The 17,903-nt window shown below is 36.4% G+C and overlaps 2 protein-coding genes across 7 annotated transcripts in view; both read left to right on the forward strand.

The window, feature by feature from the left end:
- Positions 1-17,903, forward strand: part of RABGAP1 (RAB GTPase activating protein 1) — a 168,077-nt gene that overhangs the window by 94,976 nt on the left and 55,198 nt on the right. The gene's annotated exons all lie outside the window — the stretch shown is intronic.
- GPR21 (G protein-coupled receptor 21) lies at positions 2,709-4,729 on the forward strand. Its single transcript, XM_010382464.2, has 2 exons — positions 2,709-2,808; positions 3,238-4,729. The coding sequence occupies exon 2, from the start codon at positions 3,631-3,633 to the stop codon at positions 4,678-4,680; it is 1,050 nt and encodes a 349-aa protein (XP_010380766.1). The 5' UTR covers positions 2,709-2,808; positions 3,238-3,630; the 3' UTR covers positions 4,681-4,729.

The following is a 17,903-nucleotide window of genomic DNA, read 5'->3' on the forward strand; positions in this document are numbered from 1 at the left end:
TGGTTAAAGACTAGATTGATTAGGCTATTGGGCTTTTTTTTTTTTTTAAGTTTCTTAAATGAATATTTTGATTTTAGCTCCTAGACTGTTTTCACTAAAATAGAAACAAAGTTGAAATAACTGTTATTGTACTAATGAGAGTAATGTAACAGCTTGTAGTTTTATTGCAATTTTATAAATTTTTAATTCTTTCAAATTTTCAGCCATTGTATTGTCTGTTTTTATCAGCGTAACTGTCTTATTTTATACATGGGAAACCACAGAGAGAATAAGTTACCTGCCCAAATTCACAAGTAGTAGTAGAAAAGCCTAAACTTTTAACTTTGGTGAATACTTTTTCTATTTATTGAAATACATTAGTAACTCTCGAAAATCACTCCTTTATTCTGCATTTATTAAGGTGCTCAGTAAATATCGTTTAAAAATAAAGTCTATGGCAAGTGTATAGAATAAGAAGTAATCTGATTTGACTGGAGGGCAAGTTATTTGGAGGAAGTAAAATAATTGAAATCAGACTAGAAAGGCAGTAAGGGAGCCATTGACTCTTCTTGAACAATGCGGTACAATAATAAAATGTACGTTTTGGATATTTAACCAGGCAGAAATGAAAAAATTGGAAAAATGAACAAAACTATAAGTCTAGGTGGTAATCATCTTCCGTAGTAAGTGTATTAAAAACTGAAAGGTGGAAATGCATTTGAGAACTATTGTGGAAATATATTTTCAGGACTTGATGACTAAGAACAGTGCTTTGAGGGAGAGAGTGGTCAAGATGATTCCTCAGTTTCATACCGGAGTGCCTGGGAAAATGTCGGAAAAATATGGAGGCTTATTTGGTAGGAAAAAGGTTTTTGGTTTTAGACATGCTGTGGTTGAAATCTCTATAGGACATCTAGGTGGAAGATGTGTAACTAGCAGGCAAATTGTAGATGGAAAATGGAGCTTAGGAGTGAAGTCAGGGCTGGAGACCTAGGCAGAGAAATTATTTGTGTTGAGGGAATAATTGATGCCGTGTCATCATTCCTTAACAGCTACCTTCAGTGCTTTGCATGTGCATAGCCTCAATGTATTTGAGTAATGTGTGACAGCAATGTATTCAGATAGCTGTTGTATGACTTAGAACTGTATAGCCTCAGTAAGAGCAGGCACTTCAGGATTCAGAGGGGCCCAGCCTTAACATTTTCAACATGATTGGCAGGAAAACACTGGCTCTTTAGGAAGGCTATTTTAGTTGTAGGAGCAGAAAGTAAGTAAAGTTATATACCCTCTCTGTGCTAGGTGTTGGTAAGCCTTTTGTATATACTTTATTTCTCAACAACCCTGTGAAGTATGGAGTGTTGTTCTCATTTTACAAATGATGAAACAGAGGCTTAAGAGAGGGTAAGTTATTTTAGAGCAAGAATTTGAACTTGATTATTGTTTCTTCGATGTTATTGGTCTTTTTACTGTGCCACACACTTTGCTCTGTTTCCCAATAAGACCTGTCAGATATTACTATCAGGATTATGGTTAAATAGGTTTTTTATTTTGGGGCCATGGCCGTTCCTGGGACTGGCCAGACAACTGCTGCTGCTTCAGATTTAAAATGTAATTCATTGCATTCTGATTATGGGTGGCCATTTGTCTGTAATAAGAAAGCATGTGTATAAAATGAATTAAAAATGAAAGTTGGATCACACATTTTACTCAGTTGCCTACCTCTTGGAAAGCTTTCAAATGACAGCATTTGTTTATTGTCTTTACTCTGCTGGATACTTTCAATTAATCCTTCTAAATAAAGATACTAAAATTACACATTTTCATGGCACCCAACTCTGTTACCTGAAAATTGTCATCATTTATGACATTACTAGGAAAACCACAATATAATCCCAGCTTGCATTGTTTTAAATAGGCAGAAACAAGATTGTATATTCTAAGATACAAAGGCTTATTTGTACCATGAAACCTCCTGTAATATCCATGCCTGAGTAGAATAAGGTACATTTACTTTTCTATCTTTTGTTTGTATTCTTGTATACTGCTCAGCAAAAATTAGAAGCAAGAAATGTATCTCGAAACTATAGGGTAGTGTCAAATATGGGAACAATGTAATTTCTCTGTGCTATTTCTGTAGTATTCAGAATGGGAGATACTTTATTCTTCTCTTGAAAAAGTGATTTTAAAGTTTCTTGGCCAATATTCAGTGAATTATGAGAGACAAAATTAATGGTGAATAGCCTTCTAGCTAGAACTTCTTGTGCAGCTGAATTATGATTGTCAGTTGCCATATGCCATACACTTAAAGGAAATTAATATACTTCCTTTCTTTAATATTGCTCTTTGTTCTTTGGGAAAATGCCATGAGAAAATAGGAATTACCCCTCTGGCAGTGTGTTTCAGTCTAACTCCTGACGCCCTGTTCTGTTACTGCCCCTTCTCCTTGCTAGCAGCCTGAATTCTGCTTATCTACTAAAAGGGGGATTCCAGACAGACGAGGAAACAGCTTTCAAATGAGGCACTGCAGGCATAGCAAGCCATTCCCCACACTGTGCAATCTGGAAATCAGGGGGCACCTCTCTGACGATGAATTCCAATTAGTTGCTAAAGATTCCAGAGTGTGTGCACATACAGGCGTTTTCTTTCCCCTCCCCCTTTCTTCCTTTTCCCAAGCCCCTTCTTCTCCCTGTTTCCCCTCCTACTCCTTTATCCCCTCCCTCCGTGTCTCAGTTCTGCAGTACGCGAGTTGAAGCACATTCCTGCTTTGCAAGGCTTTCTGTTAAGGATGTATTGTGGCTTTTGTTTGGATTGCAGCATGCAGAATTACAGGTAACATTCTGAAACTGAACTAAACAGCAAATTCTGTTGAAATGTTTTCAAAGAGGCAAAATATTATATTGGAATCAATGCAGAAAGTAAATTATTTTGGCTATTTTTATTAGTGGTAATTGTAGTGAAAGGTTTTCATAAATATTATAAGCAAATTCCTTTTTTCCCCCAAGTCTCAAATGAAAGGAAATGGGGGTAAATTAATCTGACTGTGATTGGTTTTGTTTTATGCTGATCTTGAAAGCTTGATGTTGCTGCTGCTCCTCTATACAGTACAGATCAGTTATGTGGGGTGCTACTGAGGGTAGCCATGAATAGTGGTGCTAGTAGGGGTGGAGTGGGAGGGATGATGCCAGCCTGAGCTAGCCAGGTTCTTTGATTAGGGCATTGGATGTGAAATGTAAATGCTCTCTCCTTTTCTTCTATCAGCTGTTCAGAGGAGACTCATTACAACTCCTGCTGAAGCTCCTAATCTTCTTCCCTTCTCTTCTACCCTTTCCCCCTACCCTCATTTGGCCTGAAGACGTTGTCCCCAGAGTTTACGTTGCTCCCCTGGTGCTATGTGTATGGTGAACCTGGCGCTATGGCCGCGTCTGGGACTGGCCAGACAACTGCTGGCTCTCCTTATTCCAGGAAGGATTTAAAGGGGAATTGCACTGCAGGCAATGCACCAGAGCAGCAGCGTCGGGAGCTTGGGGACTAAGGCTCCTCTGGCATTATTACACACATGCAAAGCTGACCGCAATGACAGCAGCTGCTTCTTTGAACTGTTGGCAGCAGCCAAGCGGCAGCATGAAGTGACAGATCACTCCTGAGCTCAAGATGAACTCCACCTTGGATGGTAATCAGAGCAGCCACCCTTTTTGCCTCTTGGCATTTGGCTATTTGGAAACTGTCGATTTTTGCCTTTTGGAAGTATTGATTATTGTCTTTCTAACTGTATTGATTATTTCTGGCAACATCATTGTGATTTTTGTATTTCACTGTGCACCTTTGTTGAACCATCACACTACAAGTTATTTTATCCAGACTATGGCATATGCTGACCTTTTTGTTGGGGTGAGCTGCCTGGTCCCTTCTTTATCACTCCTCCATCACCCCCTTCCAGTAGAGGAGTCCTTGACTTGCCAGATATTTGGTTTCGTAGTATCAGTTCTGAAGAGCGTCTCCATGGCTTCTCTGGCTTGTATCAGCATTGATAGATACATTGCCATTACTAAACCTTTAACCTATAATACTCTGGTTACACCCTGGAGACTACGCCTGTGTATTTTCCTGATTTGGCTATACTCGACCCTGGTCTTCCTGCCTTCCTTTTTCCACTGGGGCAAACCTGGATATCATGGAGATGTGTTTCAGTGGTGTGCGGAATCCTGGCACACTGACTCCTACTTCACCCTGTTCATCGTGATGATGTTATATGCCCCAGCAGCCCTTATTGTCTGCTTCACCTATTTCAACATCTTCCGCATCTGTCAACAGCACACAAAAGAAATCAGCGAAAGGCAAGCCCGCTTCAGCAGCCAGAGTGGGGAGACTGGGGAAGTGCAGGCCTGTCCTGATAAGCGCTATGCCATGGTCCTGTTTCGAATCACTAGTGTATTTTACATCCTCTGGTTGCCATATATCATCTACTTCTTGTTGGAAAGCTCCACTGGCCACAGCAACCGCTTCGCATCCTTCTTGACCACCTGGCTTGCTATTAGTAACAGTTTCTGCAACTGTGTCATTTATAGTCTCTCCAACAGTGTATTCCAAAGAGGACTAAAGCGCCTCTCAGGTGCTATATGTACTTCTTGTGCAAGTCAGACTACAGCCAACGACCCTTACACAGTTAGAAGCAAAGGCCCTCTTAATGGATGTCATATCTGAAGTGGCTCAGTTACGGGGTTCCCCTGTGTGTGTGTGTGTGTGTGTGTGTGTGTGTGTGTGTGTGTGTGTGTGTTTTGTCTCTAAGTATTCCTCATTCACTAGGAAATCTGAGACAGAATACTTTGACTCTAAGCAATAGCATGCAAATTATTCGTACGGATACCTTCTAAGTTTGTAGAAATGGTTTTCAAAAGTGCTTTTGAATTAGAAGACTTAAGATCATGAAGACAAATTGCTGTTGCTTTCAATTTTTGAAATGTCTTGGAAATGACTAACAGTTCTCAGATTTAGAATGAATAAAGCCATATCTAACACCTCTTTCCAGCTGGCATGACTGAACCTGAGTGTGAAAAGCGTCAGCATTTTAAAAAGTCATCATTTTCTTGTCACTTTCTGGGTTTTTTCCAGCTATTTAGGCTTCATGTGCAATTGATTTCTTCTAACAGGGAATAGTAAAATATAAATTAAAAGGTTTTAGAAATTACTTTTTATGTATGCCAAAGCATAACTACACTGCAAGTTTCAACACTGTCATTTAGAAAGCCAAATGTTCTGTGTTTTATTCTCGAGAGAATTCTCAGTAGGGTGAATAATGTGAACACATAAACACTAATTTTAGAATTTTACAGTGAACCATGAAGCAAAAGTTCAATCAAATTATACAGTTTATGAAAAACTGCGCTACTTTTTGTGCCATACTTCACAGAGATCTAAAGATATGTGTGCATAGAAGTGATCATGTTGTAGTATTTTTGCCTATGCCTTTGTGTTATGTCTATATTTAGAATATCTGAATTGTTAGATTTATCTTTTACAGCAAAATGTGTTTAAGCTAAAAAATAATTCAGTGATAGGCTGTTGGCTGTACATTGTATAATAGTGACTATGTACAAAAACGTGTCTTTAATATTGTCTGTTCTTTCTATTCAAAGACTTCCGAAATATTAGAACATCAGGGAGAAGGGTATCTGTCATAAGCAACTGAGTCAGAAAGTGTACCGTAGTATACTGATTGTTTTTTTAAAATACAAGGGAGCTGAGACATTTTCTTTGTGGTTAAATGGAATCAACTAGTTATTTTTGAAAAGTATTCTTTCAGTTAGTGCTAAGGAATCCACATTTGAAAAGGGGAAGGGGAAACAAGTCTTAAGTCTCTTATTGCTATTCTCTTTCTGGAAAAAAATCCTTTGGCATACAGTTCTTAATAGTCTTTTTTTTTCCCCCTGCCAAAGTACCAGCAAACCTATAGGATTTTACTATTCTTCCATGGAATTATTATTGAGTTATGTGTTTGTATGTAGTAGTGATGTTTGTTCTTAAAAGTGATGATCTTTAGAGCAAGAGGTTTATTTTTCTAAAAGGAGAGAAGGAATTCCAGCAGCTCCAGGCACGAAAGTATTTCCTCTACTTTTCTGCTGGTTTTAATGTTTTGGAAATCTTCAGGGGACTTACTTGATCTCTGCCTTTGGCTAGAGGTTGTAATCTGAATGCGACAGTGGTGTTCAGTGAGATGAAAGATGGAAGAAACCCAGGGAACATGGGTTAAAGTGGGTTTCTGAATCCAAGAAAGGACATGGATAATTATAAAACAGGCAGATAAGCTTTGGTTTTCCATCATGATGCCAGTGTTCTTATGATTTTAGGCTTTAGACATCAACTTGATTTTAACCTCAGTTGTGTTCTATTTAAACTTTTTTATTTTAAGTGACTAAGCATTATATAAACATTCAAACTTCAGATTCTGGATTTTTCCCAAAAGCTTGCTTGCTCTTTATGTTTAGTGTTAGCAAATTTTATTCTAAGCTGTTTCAAAATTTAGAACTCATACTGAAATTCCAAGTTATGTTAGAAATGGCTTGCCATTTCAAATGGGAAACCTTTTCTGTTGGATTCTGAAAAATGATTGTATTGTAAACATTTCCCCTTTAAGTGGTACAGATCGAAAAAAACAAAATTTACCTTTTTTCATATATGTTAGAGAATGTAACCTGTTCACATTTGCAGTTTGCTTATGCATTTTTAGTTTAGAAAATATGGCGATTTTAAACACTTAATTTTTGTTGAAAAATTGATGTTAAATCAGTATTTTTGATCTTATTTTGTTGTGTGTGTATGTGTTGGGAGAGAGGAGGTGCTCCTGGACACAGTAATGTCTTCTTCAGTGACTGGGGGTGTTTTCTGTGTGATGTGTTTGGAAAGTTAATATTTAACTGATCTTTTCATCCTGGCATATTTAATGCAACATTTCATGACATTTAGTTTAAATACCAGTCTGATTTCAAAAAAAAAGTGTATTTTTAGAATCAGTTACCATGGTGTTGACAGGATAACTCATTTAACTTTATATGGCATGTGACTGGTATCAGGGGAAACATACTTTTGGTGATTATGTTGAAATTATTTCATAGTAAATTTTAAAGTAGGCTTATACTAATGTTATATTTGTAAACTAGTTGTATTTTTTAATGCAGTGATTTCAGTGAAAGTGTGTTTCCCCCCTTCTTAGAGTAGAAAAGCAATTACAGATGGACTAGTGTGCTCTACTTTAGTGAGAGCATTATCTTAACACTAGATTGGATATTTGCATTTTTTTATGGGCCTGTTGACTCTTACTCAGAATTCCATTTTGGAAAAGGTTTTCTTTAAGCTTTATTACTGGATAAATTCTTTTCAAACCGTTTATAATGGTTTTTCCTTTTTACTTGACTAATGGTCTCAGTATTTTAAGGATTGGGAAGACTTGAATTTTTATACCATAAATGCATTGCCCATCTCCTTGAACTTGAAAATGAAGCAACAGGGTTACAGACTCCCAGATGGCCCAGATGGTAGAGTGGTTTCTAGGAGGGTTTCCTCAGCTTTTCAGGTTTGTTTGAAAAATCTGCATGGTGACTTGGTATAGGAATTGTCTTAATTTCACTGACTATGTTTTTGTTTCATAAGTGGTTGGTGAAATTATCAGCCAGAATTTATTGTTATATGAGCAAATTTTGGGAAATTTAAGAATGGGAGAATTGTGGCATTGAGATTTTTTAAAGTCCTCATAAATCATTTTGTGTGTTGATTTTTGTGTAATTTTTTTCATTTCAGGTTGAAGAAAAACTATAAGTATTTATATTAAAATTATATATTATTAATATTATGTTGCAGACCTTGGAAATATTGTGGACATTTCTTATGACTGTAAATGAGTCATTTGGCCTTTCTTCAAAATTTGCATGACAAAAGGGCATCATATAGTAAAAATGAAGTTGGAACTGAGAGTAAAAAAATGTAGGCTTCTGTTTCTAGTTAAGTAGTTTTGTAAATGAGGGCAAGTCACTTCTCTAAATGCTTAATTTCTCCTAAAAGGAGATACTGATCCCTTCATACCTCATAGGGTTAGTTTGAGGCTTGAGTTAGATAATAGATGTGAAAGTACTTTGTAAATTGTAAAGTGCTTTGCAAATAAAAATGATTACTGTTGTTTGTATCTGCCATTCTTCTACATGTCTACACATCATACATCATGATGTGTTCCCCCACACTTAGATTTTAAATAATAAATAATATCTCTTTTTGGTATCAAGAGATTAATGTAATTTGAGTCCTCTCTATGCTTGGATAACTTTACTCCTGGAAACTCTGTAGCTTCAGCCCAGAGAGCTTCAGGCAGTGCTTTCAAATTGCCAGTTTTTCACAGAATGGATTAGGAAGTATGGAGCTGGATCACACCTTCTTGGCTCTGGATCCAGATAAAGTTCTGTAAAATAGGTCACAAGGCCAAAGGAACTATAGAAATCCTTGGTGAAAGAAACTTTCTATGTGGTATTGCTTTGTCTCCCTTTCAGCCTTTCCCAGTTTTCTGGTTCTGTCTTTCCATCTTCCTTCCTTTTCTTACCACACTATTGGTCATGTATCCAGAAAGAAGTATTTCCTTGATACTGCCATAGGGTATGGAAAATTGTATTATGTAAGAGCAGTGCCTTTTAGGGAAAGTTTAAGAAGCAATCAAGAAGCACTTGTCTAGCAAATTCTGCCGTGTGCCAGGTAGTATAACTAGCCTCAGAGAGGGATCAAAGAAGGATCATTTCTTTCTTGTAGAACTATACAGTCTTTAGATGTTTCATGTGTAAAAATTCTGTGATTATCTGTCTTCCAGGAAGCCTCACCGTTCTCTACTTTATCTGGAAGAATGTACCAAGGCTTCCTGGTGGGCCACCCCCACAGCATTGTTTTTTGCGGGGTGCAATCATATGATGCTGGTGTATAAAATCATATCACTTTATTAGTTTAAGAAATAGATGCTGGTAATTCAGAGCAGTCTTCTCTATTAGCAGATGTTTATGGGAAGCCAAACCATATTCAGAAGGTTGTTTGGTGGGAATGGAATCTCAGAACATGGTTCTGTAATGTGAACGTTATTGGGATCATAGTAAAAGATAAATCATCCCTGCTTCAATTATTGGCTATCCTACCTTCTCATTGACATATTACGGTATTTCCTTGTTTCAATTAACTTCTTCTGTTACTTGTCTTTTAGTCAAATTCCTTGCAAGTCTTAGTAGTGTGCAAGCCTGCAACTCATTCTTTAAGGTGATTTTATATCCCCAGCCTTATCTTTTATCATAAAACATACTAGTTTTATGATTTTTTATTATTTAAAACACATCTTTATTCTTTACATTAGTTTGGGGGAGCAGCTCATCTTAGTTTTCATGTAGTTCCTAGTTAGAAAAGCAAAATACATGACACTCACTATAAAAATTAATAATATCAGATAATTAGGGTTGTGATACTCATGTCAGATCATGTCTAGCAAAGGAGTCAGGGAGAGGCAGATGAGTTGGAAAGAACCTTAGAAATCATTTGGTCTGATTCTGTTATTTTGCAGATGAGAAACCAGCCCAGTGGCCACTGGGTTATCTATTTATGGTAATACCCAGACTTCATGCTTCCTAATCCGTTGCCCTTTTCTAGTATATCACATTGCTTTTGCAGAGGAGTTGGAATTCAACTTGACTCAGCCGTGCCATGGGATGGGCACGTATGTACGTGTGTAATTCTAAGGATAAGAAGTATGAGCAGTAATATAAATGTAATTGAGACTCGTTTCAGGAGAATTTTATAAACTTTATGTTAATACTTCCAACACTGTAGGAGCTAGTGACTATTATTAACCCCATTATACAGATGAAACAGATTTTGAGTTGCCAGAGTCAGACAGCTTATAAGTGGAAGATCTGGGATTCCAACCCAGGACTCCTGACTCCAAAACCTATATTCTTACATTAATTTTTTCTTGCATTCTACATTTAATTTTCACAGCAACTTATCAGGTAGTTATTTTTAATTTTCCTATTTTATAGGTGAGAAAACATAGGCTTAGACAGGTTAAGAAGCTTCTAAGGTTACATATATTGTAAGTGTTATGAATCAAATCCAATTCTTTGACTCTAAAGCTTGTGTTCTATACCATTATATAAGCCTAGGCTTTGGAAACATATGACAGACCTCCTGCTAAATATAGCAGATTGAATTGAATATGCATATTTCTGTTAACTCCACTATAAAGAATAGCAAAGGTATACTGTGGACAAAAAGAAGGAGAACACAGATGATGGCAGACAGTGATGCCATCAGAGTTTTGGAATATGGAAATCCAGTGGACAAGTAGTAACTGACTCAGCGGAATCAACAGAGCTGCTTCCTAAAGTCAAAGGAGGAAGAGGAGCAAAAAGAAACAGACTGATTTGTCTATTGACCACAGTAACTACTTGGGAATTGGATTCCTAAGATGTCGCTATAAGCATAGAGACTGAAAAATAAGAATTGTTAGAAGCCGAAAAACAGAATAATTGATAGAAAGTTTATACAAGGAATATTTAGACATCATCACCCCTTACTCCTCTGCCCCATCCCACCTGAATCCCCATCCCAAGCAGGCAACTGGTTTTCACCATTGCAGCAGAAGATGGGAGATTTACTCTTTGGAAAAGCTGAACCACGCTAGATGCCAGGCATAGCTGAGAATGGGACTAAGGTGTGTTTTGTTGCAAACATGACTGCTATAAGAAAGTCTGTATGTTAAATAATCAGCCCCCTTGCCACACTACACTCTCAGAATGTTCTAAGCAGGATATGAGAGGAGTGTATTCTGGGGATGGACATTTGAGGGCTCACAAACAAAATAGCCACATTCCCTGCCCAGTCACTTTAAGGTGATGCCCATCAATCAGCACATCCCACCCATGCACACAGAGCTCACAGTTTTTTATTGCTTCCCTTTTAATATTAACAGCCAGAGATAACTGCACTCTTGAGAAAAAGTTCTCACATAAAGTACAGAGCCCAAAACAGTCAAGCAAATGACAGAAATCAGAAGAAACAGGAAGAATGTAGGTCACTGAAGAAAACAAGCAAAAAAGAAAAAACAAAAAACCCCAACTCTAACATTGTCAGATACTATTTTGCATCCATTAAAGGAGGAGAGAGCAAAGTGCAGTAAAAATGAATAGGAAGAGAACAAGAAAGAACTCTTGCAATTTAAAGTATAATAAGATTTTTTTTAGTTTTTATTAGTAAGCAGACTAGAAAATGAACTAGGCCAGATAGTGAAACAAAAAGAGAGAGAAAAATAGGTGAAAAAGCAAAACAATTGGAGGCTTAATCAGGGAAACCCAATAGCTGACTAACAGCATCTTCAGAAACAGAATAGAGGAAAGGAAGAAATTATTAAATATCACAAGAAAATTTTCCAGTGCGGAAAGATACGTGTTTTCATAATGAAAAGGCCCATTTCAGTGTAATAAAAAGATTCACATGATGGCAAATTGTTATAAAATTTCAGAACAATGGGGATAAAAATTCCTAAAAGTTTCTTGAATGGGGTAGCGTGTGGATGGTGGAGTCTAAACATACAAAGTATAGGGATTTGAGTAGCAGAGGACTTTTTGCCACAGTAAAGCTAGAAGATAAAGGGTAATAGCTTCAAAATTTTGAGGAGAAGTGATTTCCAACCCACAATTTTATGCGCAAACTGTCATTCAAGTGTGAGGGTAAAGTAAACTCATTTTGAGATCTGCAAAATCACAAAATATTCACCTGCCTTACATACTTTCTTGGGAAGTTACTGAAGGATGTGCTTCTCCAGAATGAGGGAGGAAATCAAGAAAGAGATACAGAATCCAGGAAACAGGGTCTCTGACACGGGAGGATGGTGAAAAGAATTCCCACAGGAAGGAAAGCTCTAGGAAAGCAACTATGCAGGAGACCTAAAGAGCAGCCAGTGTGAATAGGAGCAGGAAGAAAGAAGGCACTAGGTGGTATGTCTCTAGGAAAATATAGTTGGAATTTTCACCTTGGTGAGAAGAATTTAGTTTTGTGAGATTTTTAGGGGAAGAAGTGGTGATACATACATAGAAAACCAAGGAAAAGAAAAAGATAGGCAATTAATAACTTCTGAAAAAAATAGAAAATTGAAGAAAGGAAATAAGATCATGATATACTCTAGTTCAGTTATGTGTTGCCGTGTATAGTTTGGTGTTTAGCCAAAAATGATAGCAACACTATGTTGATAGGATGAGGGGAAGGAAAGTGTTTGGGGGGTGAGGGGAAGGAGGGTGGGTGTAACAGAACTACAGTAGCATCTTCCACACTGTAAACTCTGAAACTGATGTGTAAAGTGGAAAAACCCAGAAAGTAGCAACTTAAGCATTTTATTCAGAAATATGAATTAAAAACAAACAGCTTTTAAAAAAAGGAGAGATGAAAATGGTTGCCTCTAAGGAATAGGGTATGAGGAGTGAAGGGAATTTCATTGTAAGCTTTGTACTGTTTGACCTTTTCACTTATGTAGGTGTATTGTTTTCTATGAAAAGCATAGACCACATTTAGGAAAAGAGAGATGTATTTTAACAGAAGTAAAGGGAAATCGGAAAGGAGGCCCAGGTTTAGAACATTACTGAAATAGTAAATGGGGGCATAATAGCACTATTTTACCTATGGCTCTTTATAAAGCCATTTCCTATTAATTGTCTCATTTAATCACCCTAGAAATATAGGCAGAGTTAATACTCTCCCTCTTTTCCAATTGTGGGAATGGAGTTTTAGGGCTTTAAGACCTTTTTGGTTTCCAGTCTGCTGTATCACTACGCCTCCATAGGTGTCTGTTTGGAACTTTTCAAATTTTGTTATTTTGTTTTTTACCAAGAGAAGACAGAAGGTGCTGGAATGCATCCTTCTTTGACATCGTGGGAAGGAATATAGGAAAACACATGTTTGTGTGTGTGTGTGTATGTGTGTGTGCGTGTGTGTGCGCGCGTGTGTGTGCCTATGTATGTATATAATGAGTATGTGTGGTGGTACATGAGTATTCATAATATAAGACATGGTATTATGAAATGATGAGAGGAATGCAAAATGTCATGTAGTGTTCAAAGGCAAGGAAGTGCATGTTAAATAGATTTCCTTAGAAGGCAGCGTGAGAGATGGGCTAGTCTCAGGGTAGAGTAGAATTTCTATAGTCTGATTCCTCTCCTCACACCAGACCCCCTCCTTGAATGAGATTTCATAAAGTATCCAGCTGGACAGAATTAAAGGAACCCAAAGGATCAATAGACTAAAGACCATAATGAAGTGATCTACAATTTAACACACAATATATGACATGAGAAAGCCCTTTGCAAAGTCAAAAGCCTATCTTTACAAGAAATTATTATGAGTGTAGTCACTTAAGATTTGTTGGCTTGTTACAAAACAACTGAATTGGCTTTGAGCAAAATATAAAAGTAATAATATTTTCAAAGTAAAGTTTTAAATTCTGTGTCTGTCAGCTTTCAGCAAATACTGAGTTGAATTGTTAAGGCGATATCTTGGGGAGAAAGACAAAAGTTATAGCACTTAAACAGCGTTATTTATTTCGGAAATTTCTTCCAGAAAAACGGAGAAAACCTCCACTGCCAAAGCCATTTATTTTTAGCTAGACCAAAAAATAAAGTTTAAGAAGGCCATTTGTGGGTCTCTGTCTTTAAAGTCCCTGGGGAACTGAATCAGACTAAAGCCTTTTTTTCATTTATAAAAGTTCCCCTTCTTCGTGATATGTATTCATAGAAATCTAAATCATTCCTACTTAAGTTTTGTTAACATTATATATCATTAACATCATTTTACAATCCTGAGGATGTGTATTGTAGCCTATAAACACTGGAAATAAAGTTAAAACAAAATGTAGATTCTAGTTCTGACAGTTAATTAGGTAATCTTAATCTGTCTGAATGTTAGAAGGATCTTCATCTTTGAATGAAGATGACACCAGTATTATAGCAGTTGGTTTAAGATCAGATGCATATTATGTTAATAGTAAGGCTTTTAAAGTTGTTACTGTGATTACTTCATACCGTTGGATAATTTTTTTCCTCTGAGATAAAGAGGAAGGTAGTGAAAAGAGCATGGATTTTTGGAGTCTTTGGCCTTTGGTTTTCTACTCTGCAAAATGGGATAATACTACCTCATTAGAATTATTGTGAAAATAGGTACTATCACATCTAAAGTATGTAAAATTGTACTTGGGGGCATTGTAGAATCTCAGTAAAAGATTTCAGCTATTATTTCTTTGCCACACAGAGGTCAGAATCTCCCAGTGACTTCCAGGTCCTGCAGATTGGTACATACCATCAGAGGAAAGGCCTCGGGTGAATATGGAGTGGCCTGGTGTGCTTTCTTCTCTTAGGGATGATAAATCCCTTAAGTACTGCCTTGACAGTTAGCTTCAGTTCTTCAACTGATGTTTTATATATTTCGTCCTGCTTTTATAATACGTTTTGCAGTAGGGTTAGTCCTCTACAAATCTCAGACATTAAGATACACATACAATATTTGGAGGTACTTCAAGGGAATAATAAGTCATTGGGGTTTACAGTAGGAATTTTAAATACTTTAGGAGGTGGAAAGGAAATTTGAGGCTGAAGCGGTAAAGAGGGGTCACTTTAACCAAACTTTAAAAATGAGTTGGTCTTAGGCAGAAAATACAATTTTGGCAGCTCCTATTTTAAGCGTAAAAGGCCTGCTGAAGGGGGGCCGTTTATATACTTAAGGAATAAGGAGACTGGACCTGGGGCAAAGTACATAATCGTTCTTAGTCTCAGTTGTCTTAACTAATAACACTGTCTCGTGTAAGTATTGTAAAGATTAAATGAGCTAATACATGTGAAACTCTTAGCATAGTGCTTGGCATGCAGTAAGCACTCAGTACATGTTAGCTGGTGCAGCTGTCTTGTGAAGAGGGTAGTATGGATGAAGCAGAAGTTTTAAGTTGAGATATAAGGGAGAATAAATTCAGAAAGATAAACTGGTGATAGCTGGTCTGGAATACATGGCTAAGGAATTTAATTCTAATTAGGAATTGGAGGTAGACTTAAAACTTCTGAGAAAATGAATGACATAAATATAGACTCCTCAAGTGACAGAGCTTAGAAGATCCCTTAGCAGTCTTAATCTGGACTGTCTGCTTTCACAGACAGGGAAAGAGAGACCCAGAATAGTGACAGAGTTAATTATTTGCAGAATTAGGGCTAGAATCCAGGTATTAAACCTCCTTTAGACTCAGTCATTCCACTAGAATAAGTCCAAAGGGTTATTCAACATTTGTCAAGTGCTTAGAAAATAGGAGTTTCCAGCAGGTTTGGAAAAAAAAGGAAACTGTTCAGATTTTGGTTTGTGTTAAGTAAAATCAAAGAATTGTCTTTCCGTTGGTACTTTCAGCCAAACGAATTAAGATTTTTTTTTCAATACTAATCAAAATGTTCTCTTGATCACTAGTAACAACCTCAGAAATGTTTGTTCGAGGAGGTAAAAAATAAATGGGAATTTCAAGAATTCCTTCATTGGTATTTGTAATTGTACTGTTAGTAAGATTGAAGGGTAAAGTTTTTGCTTAAATAAAATGGAAGATCATACGTTGTCTAGTAACTTTTAAAGTAGCTGTTTCTCAAGAATTTTAAATAGAAAAATATAAAGAGTTTAATTCTAGGAGAGTCCTTTACGGCATTACTACATAGATACTAATATACTTTGGGATTATTTCCTATGTGCTGGTAAGTTTTAAGTTTTTAAGTTCATAGGAAAAGATCTGGTTTACTTATAGCTTTATACTTTAATTCTAAAATAAGATAGCTTTTAAGTGTTGTTTTTTGATTCTTATAAAGATTCTTCCATAGAAAAATTAAAATCTTCAATTTGATTTTTCTTATATGTTGAGCTCGAAAATATTTTTGCCTGAAAACTGTATAAAAATTCAAAATTAACATAAAAGTTGAAACTCAGAGTATATATCTATAACCTTTGAATATGTGTGTGAATGCAGACCTCTTACGGAATTCTTAATGCAGTACAGCAGTTCACTGCTTCTGTTGCATGACCAGTACCATTCAAACAGATTTTTCATTTAGTGTTTGTGAATTGTTATAAGAGCAAAAAACTTCCATAGAATTAAATATATCTAGCCATTTTACAGCTGCTGTTTTTTTTTTTTTTTTTTTTTTTTTTTTTTTTTTTTTTTTTTTTTTTTTTTTTTTTTTTTTTTTTTGAGATGGAGTCTTGCTCTTGCTGTCCAGGCTGGAGTGCAATGGCGTGATCTCAGCTCTCTGCAAACCTCCGCCTCCCAGGTTCAAGCGATTCTCCTGCCTCAGCCTCCTGAGAAGCTGGGATTACAGGTGTGCATCACCACGCCCAGCTAATTTTGTATTCTTAGTAGAGATGGGGTTTCACCACGTTGGCCAGACTGGTCTCAAACTCCTGACCTCAGGTGATCCATCCACCTTGGCCTCCCAAAGTGCTAGGATTACAGGCGTGAGCCATCTTGCCCAGTTAGTTGCTGTATATTTTTGCTACTCAATAGGCACATTTAAATCTCTGATTTGAGACTTATTTCAGAAGAAGTTAAGTTTGTAAAGTAAAACTGAGTATTTGTTAAGCATTTTGAAGCATTTATAAGCATTTTCTTGGAAGTAATTTAATCTATTGATTTGATTATGTAAAAATATAGCTTGAGGAATACGAGACTTGGTCCTCTGTGTCTGTGTGTTGTATGTTATTAGCAGGTGATTTTGAGAAGATTTTATCCATAGCATATAATGCTTTACAAAATCTTTAAACAAATAGTACAAGCCAAACAATACAGTACGTATTAAGCTGTACTAAGAGAGCATTTGATACGCAGTTTACTTGGTAATTATACAATGAAATAAGTATTTGGAAGTTCATCACGGTTATCAGAAACATTTGTTTGGAATATACTTTGCATATAATAATTTTATGTCTTAGTTCACCCGTAAATTACCTTCCCCCTTTGACCATCACCACTTCTTTAATCAAAATGATATTTTGTGTGTTCACTTTTGTCAGGTAACAGTACTTGAGTATTTCCTGCTTCTTGGGCCTCTCCATGATGGATTGCTGTGAAGGAGAATCAACAATAGCAAACCAGGAAAAGGTTGACAGTGCAGTTAGCATTTATGCCTTATCTATACATGATTTGGGACCGTTTTGCCAAACATTGAATGATTTTCCTGTGGGAAACTTGAGCCCTAAAAGGAAATGAACATAGCTAAAAGGCTGCATATCACATGGGACTTAGATTTATTTTTAGAATGGCACTATAATGCCATATTTGGATTGAAACAATGTGATAGCAGCACAATATTTTATTAAATAAAGAACCATCTTTTCTGAGGAAGTCATCTACTTTTCTATTACATTGTATGGTATAGATTAAACATAATACTTATATAATCATTCAGCTAATATTCTAAAGTATATGTTAAAGTTAGAGGAGCTTATTTGGCAAACATTTCTAGAACCAGCTTATTGAGTCTGGTGTGGTAAAGGCTCTGTGACAGTTCAGTGATTACAGCATATGGTGTTTTGTTGTTGTTGTTCTTTTGTATGTTTGGAGTAAGTTGTTTGGAGGGAAAAGAGAGTAAAGAGAGTAGAGTCATTTGGAATGTTTATATTATTTTTCTTGAAATGAATGAACTCGTTACTAAATTAGACAATGATAATAGAGAAACCTAGATGGATTTTTGCCTCTGAGAAATGATTTTGGAAGAAAAAAGATAATCAGAAAAGGTATTTAATGTTGAGCTCTACAGTGTTTTCGTTAGTATGGTTCATAGGCTATAAATAAAATACTCTTATTGTATCACTTATATTTCAAGTATCAGTTTTTCTGCCACCTGATTTCTTTA

The sequence above is a fragment of the Rhinopithecus roxellana genome, chromosome 16 (genome assembly GCF_007565055.1).
Source record: "Rhinopithecus roxellana isolate Shanxi Qingling chromosome 16, ASM756505v1, whole genome shotgun sequence".
NCBI lineage: Eukaryota > Metazoa > Chordata > Mammalia > Primates > Cercopithecidae > Rhinopithecus > Rhinopithecus roxellana.